The sequence below is a fragment of the Amblyomma maculatum genome, chromosome 9 (genome assembly GCF_055883805.1).
Source record: "Amblyomma maculatum isolate TAMU_Amacu chromosome 9, ASM5588380v1, whole genome shotgun sequence".
NCBI lineage: Eukaryota > Metazoa > Arthropoda > Arachnida > Ixodida > Ixodidae > Amblyomma > Amblyomma maculatum.
The window spans coordinates 41,228,180-41,251,905 of NC_139352.1; the positions used below are offsets into that span (position 1 = coordinate 41,228,180).

Consider the following 23,726-nt stretch of genomic DNA (forward strand, 5'->3'; position numbering starts at 1 on the left):
ACGACCCTTCGCGACCGACGCATTGCTTGGCCGTCTGGCATGCAAATGACAAGGCTGGGAACCTCAATGGCGGGGAATTCATCCCATTCATTTGCATATTTTTTTATGGCAGGTTTTTCTCAATTTTCACTTACGGTGACGGTGACACCTTTTTCCGCATGCTATTTATTACATGCCAGCAGTCGTGAAATGCACATAACTCTCCTTGTCTGCCGTGAGGATGATACTAGCGATGACAATGACGCTGCAGTTAGTGGTAATGATAGTGATGACATCAGCAATGATAACGACGGTGCTTTAGTTTATAATGATATTGAGAGAAAACATGATGCACCGTGTGCATCAGCAACGACTGCGACTTAGGCTTTCGCATTTTTGCAGTGCAAATTCCACAGTGGCTCTGTGAATTTTATAATGCCCTCGCTTAATAGCTGAGATGAAATATACAAAGCAGGGAACCTAACAAGAAAATCACGCCATATAAACCACACCGGTATAAGCGATTTTTGTCCCTGCGGATAAAATGATAAAATAGTAGGAGTGATAAGAAGAAAGAGAAGGTAACGTTTTTTTGTGAAAAAATTTTGATTTATTGGTGAAATCTGGACCTGAACAAATGGACTCGTTCTAAACTCCAAAAGAGGTAAAGAAGTACCCAAGTTGCTTTTGAGGTAACCTGTTGGATTCTATGGATAGTTGAGCATATACTCTGGCTGACTGTAAGCAAAAGGGAGATTTAACGTTAGGAAATTTCATGGAATAAGGACAGCCGTGATTAGCCCGATACGGATATATCCACATACTACACTTTCGGGGGCGATGTGAATGATGCTATGAAGGTAAGCAGAAATAAAAGACGTTTTCTTTGTGCGTGTTTGAAGTATAAAGATCAAGAAAGAGCTAATTTTTCTCGATATGACTTCATTATAATGCACCTGAGCGAGCGCGCATCTTTTTTTCCCAGACAGGCTGGCAGCTTATGTGCTGCCTGGTCCGGCTCGCCCAGTGGCCGGCCTTCATAGGCGTGTTTGCGTTCATGGCGGCCGCCGCTGCATCCGCACTTCAACAGCTGTGGATCAAGTGGTGGACGGACTCAGAGTCGGCCGGCGACAGTGCTGGCTCTCCTACACAATACCTGTCCTGGATATCCGTCCTGGTGTCCTTGTGCTTAACGGATGGTACGCATCATCACGGAAATTTTATAAAAGTTAATTGTTTCCTTTGAAATAGTCTTAGGAGCGCAGCTTTTAATCGTCCATTCCTAGCTTACCTGCCATGGATATCCGTCCTGGTGTCCTTGTGCTTAACGGATGGTACGCATCATCACGGAAATTTTATAAAAGTTAATTGTTTCCTTTGAAATAGTCTTAGGAGCGTAGCTTTTAAACGTCCATTCCTAGCTTGAGCAGCTTCTCCGTCTCCGTCGGCGTAACCGGTGGGCATCTAAACAGTCCCAGGGGGCAACCCTATCACAAATGACACTGGCCAACCCCGAGGCTTATGATTCGGCTCGGCTTCCCGCAAAATGACATGGCCATCCGAAATACAAACACACGGACAGTCTGGTAAATGGCAGCGTGGGGACGTGATGTTGTGGATGTGATGCTATGTGATGTTGAGATGACGTCTGATATAACAAGGGCAGAAATCAAGAGAGTATAGTGGTTTAACCCGTAGCATTTCCTCTAAATTGGAAAGTAAACTGGAACGAGAGACCACAAAAGGGAACCGTTAATGTGGTAAAATCATGCCCTTAAAAGTGGAGCCTAAGTAATGGGCAAACTGTAAGCGGAAAAGTATGCTTTTGCAGAATAGAAAGCTGTCCACGTTATCCACGCGTCGCTCGAGACGGGGTCTTCGAAACACGGGAGTGGCGGTAGCAGTTGTCATAAAATGCTTCTTTGTAGAGGTCAAAACTGTGAAATTATATAGTGTGTTCTAATTGCGTGTATATAAAACATGTCTCTTGAATACTTTACGCCGCGGCATAGTTTAAAACTTGAAAAGCTGAAGAGCTGTACTCAAATTTGGAATTACCGAGTACCGTGATCATCGGTCATTTTTTTATTTACTCTGTCAGTAGAACGTCGAAAGCGGGAAAGAAATTTAAGCTTTCCTGAAACGACAACGATCTCGCGAACCGTGCCAGAAAGAGTCGTAGTGAAGAAGGGGGAGGCATAGTGACGAGCTTCCATGGCTTAACCATAAGCCTTCTATCTTGCCCAACCGACATTCCTTCCGCCTAGTAAAAACCTGCATATATCAGGCAGTCACCTGTAGGAATTACCGAGAAGCATGTACCCGAACCCGCTGCAATATAACCCCAACACGTGCAACCTCTGGAAGTGTAAAGCGCACAACCCGGTGTTAATCGCCAAACCCTCTTGTCGAGGTTGTCCACAGCTCTGCGCATCTCCAGCCTTAACAACCAACTCTGGGCCGTCCAGCAGGTTCTCGAGGTGGCGAATAGAAACGACCTCGACGTCCTCACGTGAGAGACACACAAAAAAAGAACAGTCCGGTAGCGCTAAACACTGCCGGACACTGAATAAAATTATTACTCAGTCACTCATGTCGTTGCTAAAAATATCGCTTCCTGGCATTCTTGCCACCTGGAAAGAAATCTTGGAAAACGGACTATGAAATACAGCAGCTTGGAATGACCAAGTACCAGTGTGGAAGCATAAAACTCAGAGAACGGCAAGGCAGAATTGTCGAGTGTGGGTGTCACATTGGGGCCTTAAAGGCAACCGTTAGCCACGAATATCACCCTGCTGATTGAATAAAAGAAAAAAGTGCGGTATATAGCCATTTCTTGTATTACTCTGATATCGTCGAAGGAAAGAAGCCAACAGTCGGCGAGGCCAAGGAAAGCGTTGGGGATGGTACTTTATGTCTTTTTTTTAATGTTTACTTGGATAATCACAGAAATTAGTAATGTAAACTGTTTAGGGGAAAGATAATTAAACACAAAGTAGAAGAAAAAACAACGTGCCGATGGTGGGAACCGAACCCACGACCTCCGAATACCGCGTCCGGTGCTCTTCCAACTGAGCTACATCGGCCGCTGTCCCCCCCGCTACTTGCTTGGGTATTTATGTTGTCTGTGTGCGAACCTTGAGAGTGTACACCAGCGCCACCCTCAGACATAGCGGCGGACGTGGAACGTCCTTTGTTACCGCCAGCGTCACGTAGAACGTGATCAAGAGCGAGGGCGAAAGCTGTGCTAGAACCCTCTTACGCTACCTATGGCTTCAAGACTGCCAGAACCGAGACCCGGTAAGCTACAAGCAGATCAATTGAGGGGAAACGAGGGTGCTCGTTATAATACATGAAGGAAAGAAGCCAACAGTCGGCGAGGCCAAGGAAAGCGTTGGGGATGGTACTTTAACATTAAAACATTAAAAACATTAAACAGTAAACATTAAAAAAAAAAGTACCATCCCCAACGCTTTCCTTGGCCTCGCCGACTGTTGGCTTCTTTCCTTCATGTATTATAACGAGCACCCTCATTTCCCCTCAATCGATCTGCTGATATCGTCGCAAACACACGATCATCGGCACTATAACTTATTGACCAGTTCGCCGTTTCTGCTCTGAAAATACCATCCCTTCCTGCAGTTGGCCACGAGAACGCAATCGACTGGTAGCTCCCAACCTTTCCCTGTTCATGTACAAAACTTTAAGGTCAAAGAGCCGGCACGACATGGGGTAACACTCCTTGTACTATGATTTGACTTTGAAAAGCACGTGCAAAAGTGTCAAACCCATGCTAGTTTGACTTTGAGGTTGGCTGAATATCATTCTGTCGGCATAGATCGGTGCTCGACTATTGCACTGAACAAAGAAAAGGCATGCAGAAGTGCTACCGAGCTTCCTTTGTGTCACGGCGGGCTCAAGAGACAACGTCTGAAAGTACTTGCTACACAGTGCTCGGCACCACGCAGGGCGAGTCCGCACAGTGAGTTTTTCAACGAGATTATGATGACCACAGTGGTAGCGCGGATGGCGAAAAATGGCCAATAGGTTTCTAAGAAAGTTTGGACAACGTCTTTATGCGGCCACGCAACACTCATACAGCAGGTGCCGCGGCTGCCGATCGTCCCGAGCCTATTTCTTGAAAACAGCGCAAATAAAGACAAAGACGACACAGCTGTTGACAGGGCAGGCGCTAACTTGCAACTTTTTCAAGAAATCCCTATGCTACCAACTAGCCCAAACCAACCATCTGTTGTCCCGAGCCTAGTTCGCAGTGGAGTCGCACTGTGGTGTCGACTTGGTTAAAAGTTTCAGTACCTTATCCCCACCAAAGTAACTGTAAACATACGCACACCGAGTCCATACTAGCGACACTCTCTTTTCAGGTTCTGTGCACGTGGGTAGAAAGGCCAAATGGACAAAAGTATGTTATTGCGCAGATAGCTTCACATTAGTCTTTTTCACTTGATTACGCATAATTTCGCATAGCTCCGCTGAAAATTGATGATTGTTTCTTACCCTATTCAGCGCAGAGCGATGTTAAAATCAAACAGAGCCGCCGTAACCTTCGCTCTCCATGACGAATATTCGCAGTCACACTACGGATAGTCGGAAGCGTGCTGCTGGCTCTGTCCGCGAAACGCCTCTCTCGCACTCTGCACAACGACATGCTGAGCCACGTACTGCGCAGTCCCGTGTCGTTCTTCGATGAGTCGCCAAGGGGTCGCATAATGAACCGCTTTTCGGCCGACATCGACTACCCGGACGCTCGCACATTCTTGAGCGGCAAACAGACCGTACAGAACGCACTGATCACGCTGGCCAAGGTGGCCGTGGTCGGCACCCAGTCTCCCGCCGTGGTCGGAGTAACGCTCGTCGTGGCTGTCTTCGTTTTCTACGGAGTGGTAAGTATGTGTTTAGTTATATTGTGCTGGGGCATTCCAGAGGCGATGTTATACATATAAGCGTCGGATCCAGATGCGGGTTTTGCCCTGACGGGCGTTGTTCATTTATTTTTGTTTTGTACATACACCTTTGGCCATTGTTATCTTCGTTATCAATGTTTAAGTCCAGTGCATTAGAACTTCATATTTTCAGAATAGTTAATGTTAGGGATAGTTTATGCTTGGCGCATGATAGCTTTAGCTGGTTATGCGCTATTAAACCCAACACAACACACAATTAGTGTTACCCCACTTAAGGGACCCAGCTTTGAGTAATTGTAAACGGGCGCCGCGCAGTCCTGTCTTCCTATCCACGAAAGTACCCTGCGTCTAACTGTTCAGACTCTACCCGCCCAAACGCTAATGCAGCTTGAAACGTCACACAGTAGTGTCTGTGCAGCTAAGAAGCTGTCGCAATGAATAGCCCTTTGCAATGGTAAGAAATTACTAACTTCCGCATTGTACAGCTTAAATAACCTCTGAAATTATATATGCCTCGCTGTTGGCTTCACACTGCGCATTGTCTACCATTCGGCCCACTGAGACACGACAGCACTTAGTGCAATAGCAGTGTAAATGGTATGGCTGTGAAATGCGGTTTACTACAGCGCTACAGACCGCACAAGCAAGCAATTAGAAAAAAAGTTTTCAACACATGAGATCTTTGCCTTCAGAAATTTCATGATTTTTTTTACTTGTTCATGCAAGGCAGAAGTGTATTTTGTATTAGTTGGTAAATGTATATTCGGTGTTTCAAAATGAGATGTTCACTTTGAGACGGACGCCTTCATTTTAGTAGAATTAGAAGAATTATACAGGGCGCAAAAATGCTGATGCTGGAGCCCTTCTCCTTCCTTCGTAAACAAAGAACCTAAAATAGCTCAAACCCTTTCTACTCGCTAGAGCTCCAAGGTCGGCGACTATCTAGCTAATGCTGTCAGTTGCCAACACGTTTGCGTACTTCCTGTATGCATACCATTGAGAGAAAACTAAAGCCCAATACTTTTGGAAACACTAAGTACCTTTATAGCTGTGGCTTGTGGCTTTCGCTGTAAGAATCATGACACAATAAGTAGAGTCGATTTCTGCCCCTTGTATTGAGGAGGTAACTTAGCTGTAAACATGATACTTTACATCGTACATCGTAGCCCGAAGCTCTGGAGCTCATCTACAGACAAAGCAGTGTATTGTCCAGTGACGCCTAAGCAAACAAAAGTAATACATACCCTGATAGTGTAGCTCACGGGAGTTTCATTTCTGTTCGGCTGTCATACATGCACGCTGATATTTTTCTTTTTTTTTCTTGTAATCCAGAACTTTTCGTGTGGCATAGAATGGGGCTGTCTAACTATAAATTAAGTCGTGTCTACTTTTGTCTTCAAGAAAACGGAACAAGGTCCGGCTTTTAACGTTGTGCATTAGCCACAAGTGCAGGTCTTCCTCTCTTCTGGCCTACAGTCCAACCTCTTGCCTGTATTTTTTGTGGGGTGAGGGTTTTTTCCTTCCGAAGACCAAAAGTATTCTGTGCTTTAATTTTCTTGCGCTAAGTCTTGAACGCGCAACAGCTGTTCCACGCTTAAATCGAAAATTTTCCTGTTTTAGCGCAATAGCAGTTCGTTCTTCTCCTCTATTCACAGAACGTGGCGGTTAAAGCTTCGCATCCCTGCCGATACTCCGAGAGCTTGGGAACTTCCCGGCTTCTCCAGCACACGACTGAGACCGTGGACGCCCTCAGCAGCGTGCGAGCATACGGCGTGGTTGAGCGCTTCCAGAGGCACTTCTTCCGCCTGTCGGATGATATGATGCGTGGCTACTCGGGTTACCTTGCCACGTACCGCTTCGTGCGTACGTTGACAGCCGCTGCTGGATTCCTGGTTGTGATCTGTACGCTGCTTGCCAACACTGTGTTTGCACGTTCTGGACACTCCGACCCTAGCAGTCTTGGCCTGGCCCTCAGCTCGGCTTGCTCGGTAGGTGATTTAAGGTCTTCCGGAAAAACCGAAACGTGGACTCTGATTGGCCCTTTCGGATTCAGATCATTTGGCTACCATAGTGCATTTATCTTCGTTGCAAATTCGCACAATTGCTTCTGATCTGAGACTTGAATATGCCACTGGAGTGAGTGATGCTAACGCGACTTCTTTGTCAGCAACATTGCAAAAGATTTTCTGTCTGGAGGAGCATAGAAGTATAGCTGAGTGGGCTAGTTGGTGATAGATGACGAGCAGCAATAAATGCGTTCAACGCAACGGGAGCGTCGTGTTGTCCCTTCTCCTCTTTGTCCCGTTGTGTTGCGCTCATTTATTACTGTTCGTCATGGAGGAGCGTATGCCGTATCTATGGATGCCTCATACCAAGCCCCAGCCTTTTACCCCATGCCCACTAGGAACATTTCCTAGGAGGGAGAAATGCGTAACGGTCGTAATTAGGGGAATAGACGTTGTAGATAATGCGCCATCTCTTCGTATCTGTTCATGTGTTCTATTTCTGTAATTGAGAGAACAATTTTTTTTCTTTTTGGTTGAATTATGTTATTCGCCGGTCGCCCCTTGTTACTGCTTCTTTCATCTGGACATCTTCAAACTTTGTTGTAAACCAAATCGCAAAGACTCCTTGCGACTGCTTTTAGACACCTATGTACTCTGTTAACGAAGTACTATTAGGCTCGGGCAAAAGAAACGTAGAGCAAATGTATTTAACATAAGCATATACCGTTTTACCAGATACCGACTGCTGACAGACAGTCCGCAAGGGTAAGGGGCGGTGCGGCCACTGTGCGTGCAACCAGGTATATGTCCACATTAGTACGTCTCCGCTAGGCAAAAGGCTATGATTTTGCTGTTATGTTACGTGATATGACTGCGACGTGATGTGATGTGACCCCATCCCTCACCAGTCCCTCTCTTACCCACAACTTTTATATCCACTCATCCCTTTCCCCCAGTGCAGGGTATCAAACCGGTTTCTGTTACCGGTTAACCTCCCTGTTTTTCCTCCTCATCTTCCTCCTCCTCCTCCTGCGCTATGCAAAAACTCGTATCGTTACTTTCTTTTACGTATGACCGAACATGTCACACGCGGCACATTGGTGATTGGTACAAGCGCTCGGGACTTTCTGAGACTTCATGCATCCGCTTTCTTATCTCTGTTCTCATTAACCATACATTCTTAACGAGATAGCTCCCAAAGTGTCGGGTGACCCATACTCAATTAGTCGGACCTTGGTTCTAATTACCGTGGCCGCGTTGCAACTACCAGCAGCAAAAAAAAAAGAAAGAAGATTGTCTTCCTTAGAAAAACTTTTGTAACGGCGTTCGGGATTTTTGTCCTGTATACAGGTGCCACTTTCATTAATGTTGCTGTGTGTGATGCTGTTCAACGTGCTCCAAATGATTGTCTCCTTCGAGCGCTGCGTGGAGTACACAGAGCTCTCTCCGGAGGTGAGTACTTAACTCTCTTCTTCATCATCATCATCATCATCAGCCTGACTATACCCACTGCAGGGCGAAGGCCTCTCCCATATTTCTCCACTTAACCCGGTTCTGTGCTAGATGCATCCACTTGACCCCTGCGAATGTCTTAACCTCATCCGCCCACCTAACTTTCTGCGCCCCCTGCTACGCTTTCCTTCCCTTGGAATCCAGTTTGTTACCCTAAGCGACCATCGGTTATCCTCTCTTCGCACTACATGTCGTGCCCATGCCCATTTCTTCTTCTTAATTTCCACTAGAATGTCGGTAACCTGAGTTATTTCTCTGACCCACTCTGCACGCTTCCTATCTCTTAATGTTACCCCTACCATTTTTCGTTCCATAGTCCTCTGGGTTGTCCTCAACTTAAGTAGGGGTGAGGGGGCAATCCTTACTTAAGTAAGGGACAACCCTTACTTAAGTAAAGGTTGTCCTGAACTCAACATTCCACCTCTCTTCTTGGTGGAATGCAAAAAGTTTAAACGACGTTATGGCGCTACCTGGCGCACATGCATCACTCTTGTATATGTCCTTTCATATACCTCCAGTTCCCATCAAGAGTGGGTACGTGTATGTCGCTTAGAAGCACTCTGAAGTAGCTGCAGTCATCGCTTAATGGGAAGAGCAGTCAAAAAGTGGACCTCGTTACCTTTGTTATCTTCACATCGATTCTTATTTTGCTAATACCCATATCGCACCAGCAATATCGACCCACATTTAGTTAGTCGCTAAGGAACGATTTAACTCATCCGGATGCATCGCTACCAAATAGCGAGTCTTCATTTATCATTAGGTAGTTGACATGCGATCCGACGGAAGACGCGAGTTTAGCAAGATTAAGCAAAAATGAAAAACATAAGCACCCACCCACACTTTTTCATTACTAATAAAATTAGCCGAGTATTGAAACATATTTAATTAAAAGGTATTACGTAAAAGCTATTCAAATGCTTCACTTTTCGGCACAGTACAAAGACAGCGAGGGCGAGGTGAGGAGGAAAAATATTTTGTTTCAATTTCAAAAGTATTTATTTTTTTCGGCGAAGCTGCCGCAAAATTGTAATTGTCGTGGTCACTTTTTTGGACATTATAACTAAAGCCTCGTGGTTGAATCATTTGCGCCGATGGCCGGGGCGAAATAAAAACCGATACGCAGTGACACACTGCAAAATATTAACGTCGCTTTATTTATATAACAACACCTCTCAGTCATTGAGGCTGGTACTATGATTAACGTATAAAAAGTAACTAATGAGCTAGTCTTTGCAGTGTAAACCATCTTACTTAAAATAAAACGACTTAATTATTTCTTCTTGGTTGTTATTTTGTTTTCCGTTGTTTCTTCCGCAATGTTTACTCATCGCCAAGTTGCACTAACTGGACCTCGATATTTCAAAAATAATTTGCAAGCTTGCATTAAATATTTCAATACTGTATTCTATACTACCATAGCAAAGGCTTTGTGTAGCACTGGCCAATCTTCTTAGAATTCAATGCCCTTTGACAGAATGGCCAAACTGTCTGCGTGACAAAGATATCCTCCCCGACAGGCTTCCTGATAAAGCTACCACACAAAATGAAGGTCTAGAAGCTTCAATTTTCTGCTGTCAAAACCTCGGTGGCAGCCGAACGCTGCGTACGCAAATAAAAATACACATTCACTTCGTAGACCTCTATTCGCACCTTAATAAGCAATCTCTGTATCTGTAAACGTGATCTGATCTGCTAGTAAATGAAGCAAGCTATCACTAGTATTTCCGCCACGTGCGAGTCAGCGTCCATTCCACTTTTGCAAAATGGCATCTCACAATGCATAAAGCCCGTCCGTGATTAGTGGTAATCCACAAGAAACGTTATACTAGCCCTTATTTACCGGAAAACAGCGAAAACACAGCAAATGAAGTGGTCAACGTTAAATTGTTAGATGCTACCGCACAGTCATGGCTTAAGCAATTTCTTTTCTAGAGGGTACTTCAAAATAAAGAATTCACTTCTTCATTTTCAGTACAGCGTACCGTCCTTCACTGTACTTCGTCCGGGTTTGTTGTACAGATGGGCGGACATTATACAAGACAGAGCAGTAGTTCTAATAATTTGAGACGCCCGTACTTAAAACCTAAAGAAACGATGACCGGGTAGCGGACATTTACAGGCGGAGACGTGTTCGCTGCAGTTCCCGATTAATGTACCAGAAAACATGGACGATCTGTTTCTGGGTAAGCAGCGTTATTTGGGGCACGGCAGGCAAACGTCCCGTCCTCATGTTTGTCCGGTATAGCGACAGTTGGTTTAAATGCAGACCCAAATCACTGAAAGTTCGAAGCTAGCGCGTTTAAAATGACAGTAGAGTGGTGCGCAGTTCACTCAGCTTTGAATGTCGAACAAAGCTTTGTGCAGCCGATTAGGCGCATAGCGTCAAATCAAATACGTCATCTTTACTTAGAAGCAGCTAGAAGTTACTCAGCCGTCCGCGCGTTGAAACGGGTTAAAATTGTCAAGCGGTACAGAACAGGAATATATCGTGTTTGTCAAGCACGTAGCGGTACAAGCACATTGCTGAAGCCCTCAAAGTACCGGTAACGAACTCTCAGTCGAACATGCCTTATTCCCTATAAGATTTATCACGCTCCAGGTGTGGCAACACTGTACTACGGCATAGCGTTGCGTGGTTCGAAACTAAGAACACAAAAATAAATTTTACAAGACGGCCAGCCACAGCCACTATCTTGTAAAGTTGCTCATAATTTACTTATAAAGTTACCATGACAGTAACATAATGTTAACGTTGTCTCCGATCGAACGCGTCCCACTGGGGACCGCTTGCATTCGCCTCTGAGTTCGCCGCGTTGTGGCCAGCAGTCACTCTGTACTGCGAACACCTAAGCTGATTATTATCACTGCCCGGGTTGCAGTAAGAAGCGATCGTAGAACACATCGGTCAAATCACATTTGACTGCACTTTGCACGCCTTATCAACGGATTGCCTTTCTGCACACAACAGTGCAGTCGATGGCGAAATAAGTTCACAACGACACGTCGAATTCTTCACGAATGGCACACATCGCAGATTACACACACAACTTACTCGGCGACAGCAAGTGATGGGTACAATTCAGGAGTCTCTTTAAACATGAAATCAACAGGACAGCAAAGGCCACCGGAGCGTCTTCACATTGCACCCTAAAGCGCCACCACTGCCGTGCTTATGTAAGCACTCACGCTCTACAATCCACTTACAGAACACGTTTGTCTGCGCGTAACGCTCTGTTGCGGACTGAGAGATGCATCAACTTCAGTGTTTAAAGTTGCTGAGTTGCTGTCGAATTGAGGTACATGTCGACCTGACGTCGCAGCTGTATACAGGACGCGCGAAAAAAGAGCCGAGAAAAGAAGGGACGCTTCAGCGCCGGTATGCCTAAAACTAGGGGTTGTGGTGATTCGACTCCTCCCAGCTGCTCACCGATTCCGGCACATCTGAGATGCTTTGCAGCACAGAGTCGCTGCACAGCCAGAGCGCATGTTTCTTTGAGGCCATCATCACCAAGCGCTGTAGCAACTCTCTCTCTGTTTCTATTGTTTCGTGTCATGATTGTCAGCAGAGCTGACCAGAGCAGAGCAGAGATGACGTCACGTGAATATGCTGGACACGTAGACATGGTAAAGCAACTCCCCCCTCGACCGGGCTATGCCACTGCGTAAACCCGAATCACTAGAGACTTTTAGTTTAGCGCTGCCGCTTACCGCGGCCGTCTACCGTTCCCGCGCACCGTCAGCACAGTACGCGCTGATTGGTCCCCGCGTGCAGCGTCCGCCGAAATTTGACGAGAACGGGGCGCCATCTGTCGCCATCGGGGTGATCTGCGAATGCTTACTGACGCTCGCGCGGTAGCGGTAGGTGGTCGCGGTAAGCGGTAGCGCTAAACTAAAAGTATCTACTGTGCTGACCCCAACAGTGGAAACAGACACACCGTCGAACTTATGGTGCCGATCCTACGAAAAACGTTTGTAAGATATCGGAGAGCTTCAAAATCACTGATTATATCTCTTCCATGAAACCGAGGAAATATTTACCGGTTCCGTGCGACGTAGTTCCAGGCACAGCCTTTTCGCAGAGCAGGCGCCCAGTGAGATATGATGCTTTTAACGCAATGCGTTCCAAAGCCGAGCCAATCCTTTTATTTGCTGTATTGCTGGTATTTTCGCCGGTCATGCAGTTGACATGACGCGTTATTATTTGCATCACTGCCACAGTTCTCAAAGTCATCTGAATTTTGGGGGATAACTATCTGATCGGGGCAGTTTGTCTTCAGCTGAACTTGGTGCCTCTGAACCTAACACAAACGTTTACACATGGCTATCGAACATGTATGTGACGGTAAGGCCCCTCTTCAATTGTTTTGTTTTCTGTTTGAGCTGATTCAGGATTGGCAAAGGCCACGAAGGGTTAAAGCTGGCCGTAGCTAAGGCACACAATATATATTTGGCTTTCAGCCGCCCTTGTCGAAGCTACCGAAACAAGGAGGCGAAATTTTGAATAATGATGTAGCTTTGTTTCAACAAACGTTTGCAAGCCAGCTGCTGCAGCTGGGCCCAGATCTTGCTTTTTTAACTTCAGGCAAGACAACGATACTAAGGCGCCCCATTCCTAATACCTGCCCGTTTATGTCTGCTTCTTTATTTAATTGCATGCAATCATTCGGACCCTTTCTGCGTCAAGATCCAGTGCGATGAATATATACTACTATTTAGGCCTAGCGTCATAGGTAAAGAAGCGGCAGAAAGCACTGCAATAGCTTCTTGGCTACATTGTTTTTCATGCTATAGTATTTTCTTCTTTTGACGCTTCAGAATGACGTTCCACCAGCCGCGTTAAAAGAGAAACCATCGCTACTCTCCACTTTGTCAAGCTGGCCAAGCGAAGGGTTGGTGGAATTCCAAAACTACTCAACTTCCTACCAACCGAACGTGCTGCCCAATGTTCTCAGCAATGTCACATTCCTCATCAGACCCATGGAAAAGGTAAGTGCATCCGATCAACTGCTTCTCAAATCGTTCAGTCAGATGTAACGAGGCCTTTCGAACACAAGCGGTATAAGTTCCACCTAACGCTAAGCACATGTTTTAAGGAAAAACCCTTTTTTTTTTTTTGCTCATAGCTGGTGTCGACACAAATGTTCGCTGAAAATGTCTTCAGGAAATGTTGGCGCGAATTCTCTACCGGGAATCGAACCACTATCCTTCCTATACCTGAGGGACAGATCATAATTATTTTCTAGCGAGAGGATAATAGTAGAGATGACAATGGCAATGCAGTTAATTACAATGGTGATAGCAGCGAATATAATGACGCAGCAGTTAGTGATAATGATGACACTAACCATAATTATTATCGTGAATTTAGTTGGTAATAATGATGGTAACTGGAGTGATGATGATCGTGGCGATGGCAATGAAGATGCAGTCAGTGAAAACAGTCCTGTAAAGTGACTTTCGCCATTTCCACTTAAACAGAATAAAGCGTTCCTGTAATTTTTTAAGGACCCGGATCTTCCTAAACTTTGCAGTAGTTTTCGGCCCCTCGACAAGTAACGTTCCAGTTGTCTGCATATGTTCAACATGACTGCCCTGCTTGACGTGATAAAGCGCCATTTTCAAAGCCTCATCGTTAAACGGCATTAGAAACTTCAGGTGATAGTTAGCAGTCGACATGGTCAAGTATTGTTAGGTTAGCGGGATATGTGACGCCACGATATCACATTACATGACCAAAGCAGCAGGAGCTACCAAATCGATCAGCTCCATTGATATGGGAGGATGAGATTGAAATGTAACTCTCCGAAACCCAATTGACTTCCGAGACAGGCACACCACCCTTAGGCCATACATGCACGTTCGGTTTGCTTGGTTAAAGTCGTTTTTAACATATAGTGGCCGCTTATGACTGTGTTGTAATCAGCATGCATGATAATAGGGCCACAAACTAAGCATTTCGTCCATGCCAGCCTTCACAGCGAGGCGACAGTGTGAACCTTAGGCTCAATATTTTCTCGTTCAAAATTCTAAAGGAAATAAATCTTATCTGAACATCTTCAAAGGCTGTGAAAGAAAAAACAATAAGAAGCACACTGCTGCAATATAAAATTGGTGGCTGCGTTGTTTTTAAGATAATATCATGGGCCCTGTTATTCAATCTAAAATTTATTTTTATGTGCCCTCGGTTATCAACTTATCATAGGAGCCTACTTTTTGCGTTCTCTATATAATTACAACCCTGTGATGTCGATTCACCGGCAGTCGCTGAGCGTAGATGAGCCAAAATTCTAACATTTTTAAGTGTGCAGATGGCGACTGCAGTAGAGGCAGCACAAGCCATCGGGTCATTATTCGACTATGTTGGCAACATGCTGTCCCTATGTACGGCCGGCCATTGGCATCACGGTGCCAATATTAGGCGATTACTCGTGCTGCCTGGGAGCATTCTAAAACCAGGAAAGGTTAACATCAAAAAACAGACGAATATTGTTAGATAGTTAAATAATCTTGACTTACAGTGTCAACTGTTAGTGACATACGTGACAGTAGGAATTAAAAATTTAGCCGGTCACTAATAACAGCAATCACACCAATTAATTAAAATATTGAAAGAGCGATAGCCTTATGTGCTGTGCCTTAACAAACGTCATTCGCGTGTACGTTTCAAACGTAACACGTCCTGGCGCATATGCCAAGTGACATTGCTTTTTATTGTTTTTTCCACCTACGCCGCGGGCTCCTCGCACCTGCTTGCTGCTCCAGGGAAGAAGAGAATAAGGTTACGTGACACGTGCGCCTCTAAGTGACGTCAACTATAAGCGTGGAAGTACGCGTCAAATACCCTCGATGTTTGCAACGCCCCCCAAGAGCCAAGTTTCTTAAACCACAACGCCGATTATTATGGCGTTCTTATTTTTAAATTTTGAAAAGATACTTGCAGATAACTGACGTCCGACCACAAATATTTACCAGCAACCTAGCATCGCACCGTAATAGTTAAAAAGTTAACTGGTAGAATTTAGTTATCCGCCTCATTACTTGGCCGGAGTCGCCACCACGAAAGGTGCAATGTCGCAAACACCACCTCCATACCTCAAGACGCCTGATTCAAAAATTTCATTCACCTTGGCTGAAACAACCACTGCAATCAAAACATGTATGTTAAAAAGTGATTACGAATTTAATTATCCCTGAGACAAGGCGCAGATGGGTTTCTAAAATAGAGTTTACGAGTAATGCCCGTTCTGATGAAGATGTAAGAAGCCATCACACGTTCAGGTCGGAGTCGTGGGACGCACGGGTGCTGGCAAGTCTTCGCTGGTCTTGGCCCTTCTGCGCATGCTCACGGCATCCGAGGGCCGTATCCTCATCGATGGCGTTGATATCGCCGAGGTACCGCTACGAAAACTGCGAAGGAGCATCACCGTCATACCACAGGTGACCAAGCATAAAAAATATGTATATTGCATGTAGCTAGCGAAAATACTGGCTTTTCTTTTTTTCCTCGGTTTTATTGGTTGTTGGCTCTCTCAGGGTATACTTTTTATTCGTTTTCTAATTTTCTCTACATTTGAGAGAGATTACAGAGGTTATGAAAAATACTGTCTTGTTCTCCCAACATATCTTTGCTAAGTCACTGTATCAGTCGATTTTCATTGTCCCCTAAGAACTCCAGCTGTTTACTCGAAGGAAACAAAATAAGTCAGGTGCGAAACCGATTACGCGTGTTTCTCTTATGTATTTCTTTAAAGGAACCAAGATGCGCTATAAAAAGACAGCCACAGGAAAAAGCCAAGGAGACAGACAGAGCGCAAGGAGACAGACCCGTCTCCTTGTCTTTTTCCTGTGGCTGTCTTTTTATAGCGCATCTTGGTTCCTTTAAAGCAATGCACCAACTCTCCCAACAAGAAGTTCTAAATTCTCTTATGTACTTACACAGTTGCATTGCAGTCGGGTTTCTTCCCGACCCCCTCCCATACTATATATGGACCTGGGTGGACTGGCTTGGTGCTGAGGGTGAAGAACAGCACCTGCTCGTCCAGCAGGCCATCGATGTATTAGGCGCCTAAGTTTTGGGCCTCAATAAAGTCTTCTACTACCCTGGACACCACTGCTACATTACCTAACGATTATGCTTTCTGAAAGCTCTAGTTTCGCGTTGGACGGCGTTAAATGGGCTTTCTCTGCATTGCAATGTAACACACGGACACACCTAGAAGAGGCAATAGTCGAAAAAACAAATGGCAACGATCTGGCGTCCCTCATGCGAGGCTGCCATGCAGCACTCGAATGGCGAAAAATCAAGCAAAACTTGAAGCGAGCCCGCCGGCTGCTTCCAGCGCTACAGCCAGCGAAAAGGCAGAACGTATGCAAGATTTCATGAGCGGTCGGCAGAAATGCGGAACGTAAAGGCGTTCTGGATCACTCAGGATGGTACGGACTGCGATACAGTGCCCTTAAAAACATGGCCGATGGCGGCCCGAGAAGGTAGGAGCAGCGACTCAGTGCAGCTATTTCTTTTCCCTGTTCGTCCATCATCTACCTGCTCTTACTTTCTTTATTTTTTTTATTTTTGTTCTTTTTGTTTCTCAAACCCAATATAAATTTCTTGAGATATTCTGTTTTCAAGAAAGCCCATGCATCTCTGGCAGTTTAGTGCCAGCGTATTCCGCACTTATCATTTTGTGACTTTCTACATAACTATTGGTCTCCATATCTGCCTTGTGGTTTCTGTCATTGCTGAAATCCTCTTGATTGTTTCTGTGCTTCAAGGCATGCAATTTTAAAACATATCAGACCACAACCTGAAAAAGAATTTCCAACATTATAGCGATTACTTCAGCGTTTTGAAGAAAACCTTCATCAAACTACCGGCGTTTTGTAACCTACACGAAACAATTCCTGCTAATGAAGAGCAACTTCTGAGCATCTTTGCTTTGCCTATTGCTGAGCTACTGCTATACATTTTAGTTTCTGCTCTGTCATTCGTAGTGATTTTCATTTTTTGTCATTTTCATTTTATCTGAGTCATTATTAGTGACTCGTAGCGATCACCCATTGTAATGTCGCGGTATCACAGGACTTTCTACGTTCGCCGCTATGGAGGAGGGTGGCACAGGCGAACACTCTCAAGGTCAGGTTACACGCAACAATTAATACCTAAGAAAGTGGAAGACTAAACAGCCGCCGCAGCTCAGTCCGTAGAGCACTAGACATGAAATTTAGATGCCATGGGTTCGGATCGCACCAGCGACAAGCATTATTCACCTAATTACTTTATTACTTCACATTGATTACCAAGAAAAATTCACCCATGCTTTCATTTGTGCAACTGCTGGCTCCCTTCTTATGTTTATCGAAAACATAGTCACTCATGTTTCCTTCAATGTTTTCTTAACCACTTTTACAAAGTCACATATAGAGGTTTCACCTCGCGGAAAGCCTCCCCTCTACACATGGAGAACGGCATTTTCCGCTTTTCCCCTCGCCGCAACCTGCCACACGCTACTTCATCGAAGGTTATCTTTCCTCCATTATTTGACTTCTAGCTCTGATGCATTGAATGACGATATAAAGAAACGGGCATGTGTACACTTCGGTAACTTTGAAGATGATGACCGGTGTTAACAGCTGTTAACAGTGAGAAGACACCTAGCCGGAGGCAACAGAACGTCATGTGGCAGAGTACGGAAACTTGATTTGATAGCGCTACCTCGGTTGATGCAGGGACCGGGCTGTCTGTAGGAATATGGTGGAAGCGCTCCTCCCATTACGGATGATAATGATATGATCATTCCTGTAATGATATGATCATCTCACGCGAATGTGTCGTTTCTTCTAAGTGATATGTGGTGTGAATATGCAGGACCCGAGCCTAGTGAGAGGAACGCTGCGAATGAACCTTGACCCCACAGACTCGCACTCTGACGCAGACATCTGGCAGGCCTTGGAGCGGTCACACCTCTCCAGGGTCGTCTCTAGTGACGCAAGGGGTTTGCTACTAGAGACCACGGATGGTGGCAGCAACCTCAGGTGAGGAGTTCACAATGCGTCTAAGGGATTATATTCGGGGGATTTGCTTCTAAAACAACAAGTGTGCTATTTTACCCAACCTGCACGTGGTTCGTGTGCGTCATTTACTTTACAGCAGAATTGGTATTTATGGACGTTGCTGCTCCTCCATGTCACCGTTCTCCTTTGTTAATCTTCTAATCAGTGTGCTTTCTCGGTGCTCAACGTAAAACTAAACATTTTTAAGATACATTTGCCCATTCATTATCGGTTCGGTTCACTTACCCTGAGACTGAAAGTAAAGGCGCAACCAGAAGGTCTAGCCCCTGGCTATGCTGTGCGTTTTGTCTAGACCTCTCTGACACCTGGGTACCATAGATAATTGTACTATGTGAAGCAGTAGTCACTCATTGCCTCTGGCGCAGTGTGGGCCAGAGGCAGCTGGTGTGCCTGGCGCGCGCCCTGCTGCGAGGCTCCAAGATCCTCCTGCTGGACGAGGCCACGTCTCAGATGGATGGAGACACGGACCGCCTCATCCAGGCTACGCTCAAGGACGCCTTCGCCAGCTGTACTCTCCTCACGGTCGCCCACCGAATCCACACCGTGCTCGATTACGACAGGTGGGTCGACCAAGTAGAGAGAACTTTTGTACTTGTATCATTACAGGAGTGCGTTGTTTTCCTGATTATTACGTAAAAACATAAAACTGTGACGCAACTTCTAACATCAAGAACAAAGTGTTATTGAAATGTGCCATGAATGCTGTACCAACATTTTGAAGCAAAAGCTTGACTGCGACATGTATCAGCCAAGGTCAACCTGTCCGACCGCTAGACCTTCAATGAGCCAGAAGTCACAGTGTGGCTATATAGCTTAACCATGGTACCACCTAAGGTGTACCACCATTTGACATTTGACGTTGACCTCTGATGGCATATGGGAAATATGGGAGAGGCCTTCGCCCTGCAGTGGGTATAATCACGCTGATGATGATGATGATGATGATGATGATGATGATTATGATGATGATGGCGATGGCATATACACCATCACATGTTCCCTCTTGTAGTTGACGGCGTCCTCGACTCCATAGCCTCGGCAGTTTAATCGCTGCTAAGCCATGTCTGATCATGTCTGAACCTAAGCCTAACCAAAGAAAATCAAGTAAATCATCCTGCCGCTTCGCTTACTAGGCTTAGCATGGTTACGCCTCAGTCATTTGTTTCTATTTTTCTACCAGTCTTCATTGTTGTGAATTGTTTTATACTTTTATATAATTGTTTATAATTTTCTTTTATACAATCCATTCTTGTAGAGTCATAAGCTGTCTGCAGTGTCTTAAACCACATCAAGAAATATAGCTGATATGTCGGTGTTCCAGTAGCAAGTAAGAAACGCAGAACTGCGCTCGCGACATAACTGCGCAATGTTGACAATAAAATAGCAGCATGTTGTGCTTCAAAGGGATGTTAACTATAATTGGAAGCCGTTGAGTATATATTAATGATGCGACATGAAAAATGCCGCGCTGACTGCCTTCATCTCTGCAAACGGGAGCCTACTGGGTACAGAAGCGAAATACTGTGTGACGAGCGAGTATTTCATCCACGCGAAATCGTAAAAGCATTTCCTATATGGAAATGTGCGAATTTCTGTGCGTCACAACAAAGAGGTAGCACAGACTTTATAGCCAAAAATAAAAATAGCAAATATTAAAAAAAAAACAAGCACAAAACCAAAGAAGTTAATGAACATAGCGTTTAGTATGCCGAAGACTGCCCTTTGGAAAGAGGGGTCCACACGGCCGACTATCACTTCACAAAAGATTTTACGTTCACACCGCCGCCACCGGAGACGATGCCACGTCTTTTGTGACACGGAAATTGCCATAATGTTCTTAGCACATAATAGAAGAACAAGCAAAACGTAAAGCTGCAGTAATATAGATGTGATAAAAGTACTAATTATAACGAAGAAAGTCAGTCATAAAAGCAACAAATACAAAGCAAAACTAAAACAGGACCAGCGAAAAATCTGAGCAGCACACCGCTAGAGTGCGATGATAATGCGATTATAAGCAATGATAGTCTATGTATCTACGCAATATATATACAGCAATGGGGAAAATGTACAACGCGAAATAAAATATGGGAGACCAAATAAATATCATTGTCTTAGTTCTTGTTTGTCAGATTATATTGCAAGGCATGTTCAGTCAATTAATTATCGGAGTGTGATTCAGAGTATGTTTTTTTTTATTTCGAGATTACGTTAAAAGGTAAAGTACTTTCCTGACCACATATTAGGCCACATTCACAAACGTAGTTGCAAATTATGGAGCGGGAGATGTCATAAAAGTGAGCTCCTATAAGACATTTGATTCGTCGCAGAAATCGCTACACCCATTTCTGCATTGCGTCTCATGCTGGCGCCAACTATCGACAGAGAGATAGACTGGAAAAATTTCATTGGTTTCGAGATTTTTTAGCTGTCTGCTCTAACGATAGTTTACTATTACTGAACTAGATTCATCTACCTCCTTTTTTTTGCAGGATAATCGTTCTGGAAGAAGGCAGGGTCCGGGAATTCGATTCCGTGCCCGCGCTTCTTGCTGACACGTCGTCAGCATTCTATGGCATGGCTTCGGAGGCTGGCATCTGCCGCGCTCGGCCTGAGTCGAACCGAATAACCACTGCGTTATGACAAATTAAACAACTTTCCCACTCTCTCGCCGCGCCACAAAATAAAGAAAAAAATCACTTACGTTTTGGCAACTGGTGAATCATAATTGTAATCACTCTGAACTTCCAACAAATCGTTTGGGTCGAGTGATCTTGCCATAATGTTGAGCCATTAGATTCCGCTTACACTGAGCCAGAAACGAGAAAAAGCGAGTTTATTTCAGTCGCATTGAAAGTCATGTCTTCGTTAGCGCGATTATTCCACCAGGCTAGGCGTTCTTACCGTATTTATCTGCATTTAACACGTATTCACCATCTGGTCGAAATGCATCTTCACGCCACTGGAATTACGAGCCTTATTGTTAAATTCTTAGCAGTGTGAACAACAGAAACCAGCAAGCACTCAACAAACTAAGCACTAGATGTCTTTCATCAACTAGGTGGCTTGCTTCACTGTATTTGAAATGAATGCAATCGGAAATAAGATGTTCGGGTAATGCTTTGTGTCGGTCTACCAATATTGACGCAATACACTTACACATTTAAACTCTTGTAATATGCGCATCGTAGGTACACTACAAGATCGTATATCAAACTGCTGGGCATTCCAATTTTTAAACCGGTTACTTGCCGAACGTGCCAACCATGGCCCGCTAGGTGAGATCCGAGTGCAATGCTAACGTCAAGCAGTGAAGCAGTCCCACTCCGACAAAAATAAGCGAAGCTGGGTACCAAGGAACGTGGTAATCATTCACAGTGCGAATACGTCCAGCATGTGTGTTTTTGTTAGCGTAACCTCCAAATACCTTGCTATGGAGGACTTCAGGTCGAGTAATTACACTACATTTTACGGCCGGTCGCAATGGAGTCGATGTGTTGAAAGCTGTCAGTGACATAGGACACGGTAGCTACATGTCCTGCAGCTGTTTCAGCTGCGGGGCGACGTAACTGCCATTCGGCAACCTTCTGCCAAGCAAGGAAGAAATTCAGCATCCCATTGTAATAAATGACAGGAAAATAAGCTTCTTCTGTTTTGTACTGCGACGGTTTAATAAGTGTTTCGGCAGTCTCCAAAATGACTGTGCTGGCGCTGCGGTGGGCGTATCAAAAGACAGATTTAGCTTACCGTGATCCGCGATCTGCCACCGTAACTCTCTACCGCGCGTGAGCTGATTGGTCCCGACGCGGCAGGTCTGTGTGCCGACATCCAGTATGTGGCGCCATCTATCGGCGTTAAGAAGGGTCTGGGCATGCGCAGTAGAACGCGCAGTGACTGATCAGGGTAGCGGATCGCGGATCACGGTAAACTAAAACTCTCTAAAGAGGCTTCGCTATTTACGCACCGTAGTGTAAACATTTCGAAATCCAATAGCCTTTTGATGCAGCAAAATAACGAAGATAAGCTACATTTTGCGACATTAGCATGAGTGAGAAATTTTGAACGTAAAAATTGCAGGGAAGCTCAGTAAATTCTCATTTCCGCTGGTTTATAAAACGCAAATTTACCTTGCATCAACTGGCATCATAAGAACAAAATACAAGCAAAATATTTACCAGTTTTCTACCTATGCAACGTTCTGGTAGCGTCTGAGATAGCTGACCATTTTAATATGGATCTTGCTGTCCTGGGAGCGGCTGTCTTTTTACGAAGGTTATTCATCCGACCTATATATCAGTGTTGAGCAGGAGCGGCTGTGCCTCGTTTCCAGTTCATTTTTATAGCCTTTTATCTCAAATGTTTTCAGCGTTATTATTTTCATATTTGAGCACTAAAATGAGTAAGTACTGTCCAGCCTATTTTGCAACCAACGCTTTGTGTACCAGTATCTGATTTAGGCCTTCCAATTCCTCTGTTGTAGAAGACGATTGATGACGTAGGAATATGTCAGACCCAGAACAGTTCAGAGGCCTCGCAGACTCTTCCATTTTTCTGTTCAGTAAACTTATCTTGACATCGACCCATGCAACAATAAATTGAGTACACGCTCACGCTCTCAAAGCTTCGGGAATGCTAAACTAAATCGGCGACACGCTAAAATATTTGAAACATTTAAGTGCACCCTCTGCACATAAGCCTTTTCGCCCGAATTAAAGTTCGTGCCTCTGCCGAAGAAGCTCTCATGGCAATATAACGGTGAATCTAGCGCAAAATGTTTGCACGTACTAAAAATCGCACATAACTAAAGAACAAAACGCCGGAAGCCCTCCGACCGCGTCCGTCAGTCATCACGGAGATAGCTCACCCTTCCGCCAGGTTGGGGCGGGTAATCTGTCATACTCTCGAATCTACTTCTGAAAAACTATTTTCAACTTTGCAGAGAAGTTTCTGCTTTTCCGGTCAATATTCTTCGGATCCGGTAGTATGATGCCACTGTAGAGGAAACCAAACAGGCAAGTAAAATATGAAAGAAGATATATTATTTTGCCTATTGGCAGCCACGCTTGCGAAAGAGCCTGGCAGGTCAGAAAGCAAGAGAGTCTTGAATCTTGTAGGTGCAAATGCCTCAGTCAATCCTAAAATCATTGCTGTTAGCTCAAGATCTAAATAGACAAGCATGGAACCCTATGAATAAAGGGGACACCCTAATTAATTGCATTGTTTGCGATCT

At 44.8% G+C, this 23,726-nt stretch overlaps 1 protein-coding gene and 1 non-coding gene across 2 annotated transcripts in view; one reads left to right on the top strand and one right to left on the bottom strand.

Annotated features, from left to right (window-relative positions):
* LOC146178912 (ATP-binding cassette sub-family C member 2-like) overlaps positions 1-21,195 on the top strand; it is a 123,515-nt gene extending 102,320 nt beyond the window's left edge. The window contains exons 19-27 of the mRNA XM_084578654.1: positions 965-1,178; positions 4,573-4,883; positions 6,560-6,892; positions 8,261-8,362; positions 13,241-13,411; positions 15,704-15,862; positions 18,291-18,457; positions 18,862-19,056; positions 20,989-21,195. Of these exons, the coding sequence (XP_084434780.1) occupies positions 965-1,178; positions 4,573-4,883; positions 6,560-6,892; positions 8,261-8,362; positions 13,241-13,411; positions 15,704-15,862; positions 18,291-18,457; positions 18,862-19,056; positions 20,989-21,139 (1,803 nt within the window). The 3' untranslated portion in view covers positions 21,140-21,195. The remainder of the gene's footprint in view (positions 1-964; positions 1,179-4,572; positions 4,884-6,559; positions 6,893-8,260; positions 8,363-13,240; positions 13,412-15,703; positions 15,863-18,290; positions 18,458-18,861; positions 19,057-20,988) is intronic.
* TRNAP-CGG (transfer RNA proline (anticodon CGG)) lies at positions 2,993-3,065 on the bottom strand. The gene has a single exon. It is a non-coding gene; the product is annotated as a tRNA-Pro (tRNA).
* Positions 21,196-23,726: the final 2,531 nt, after the last annotated feature.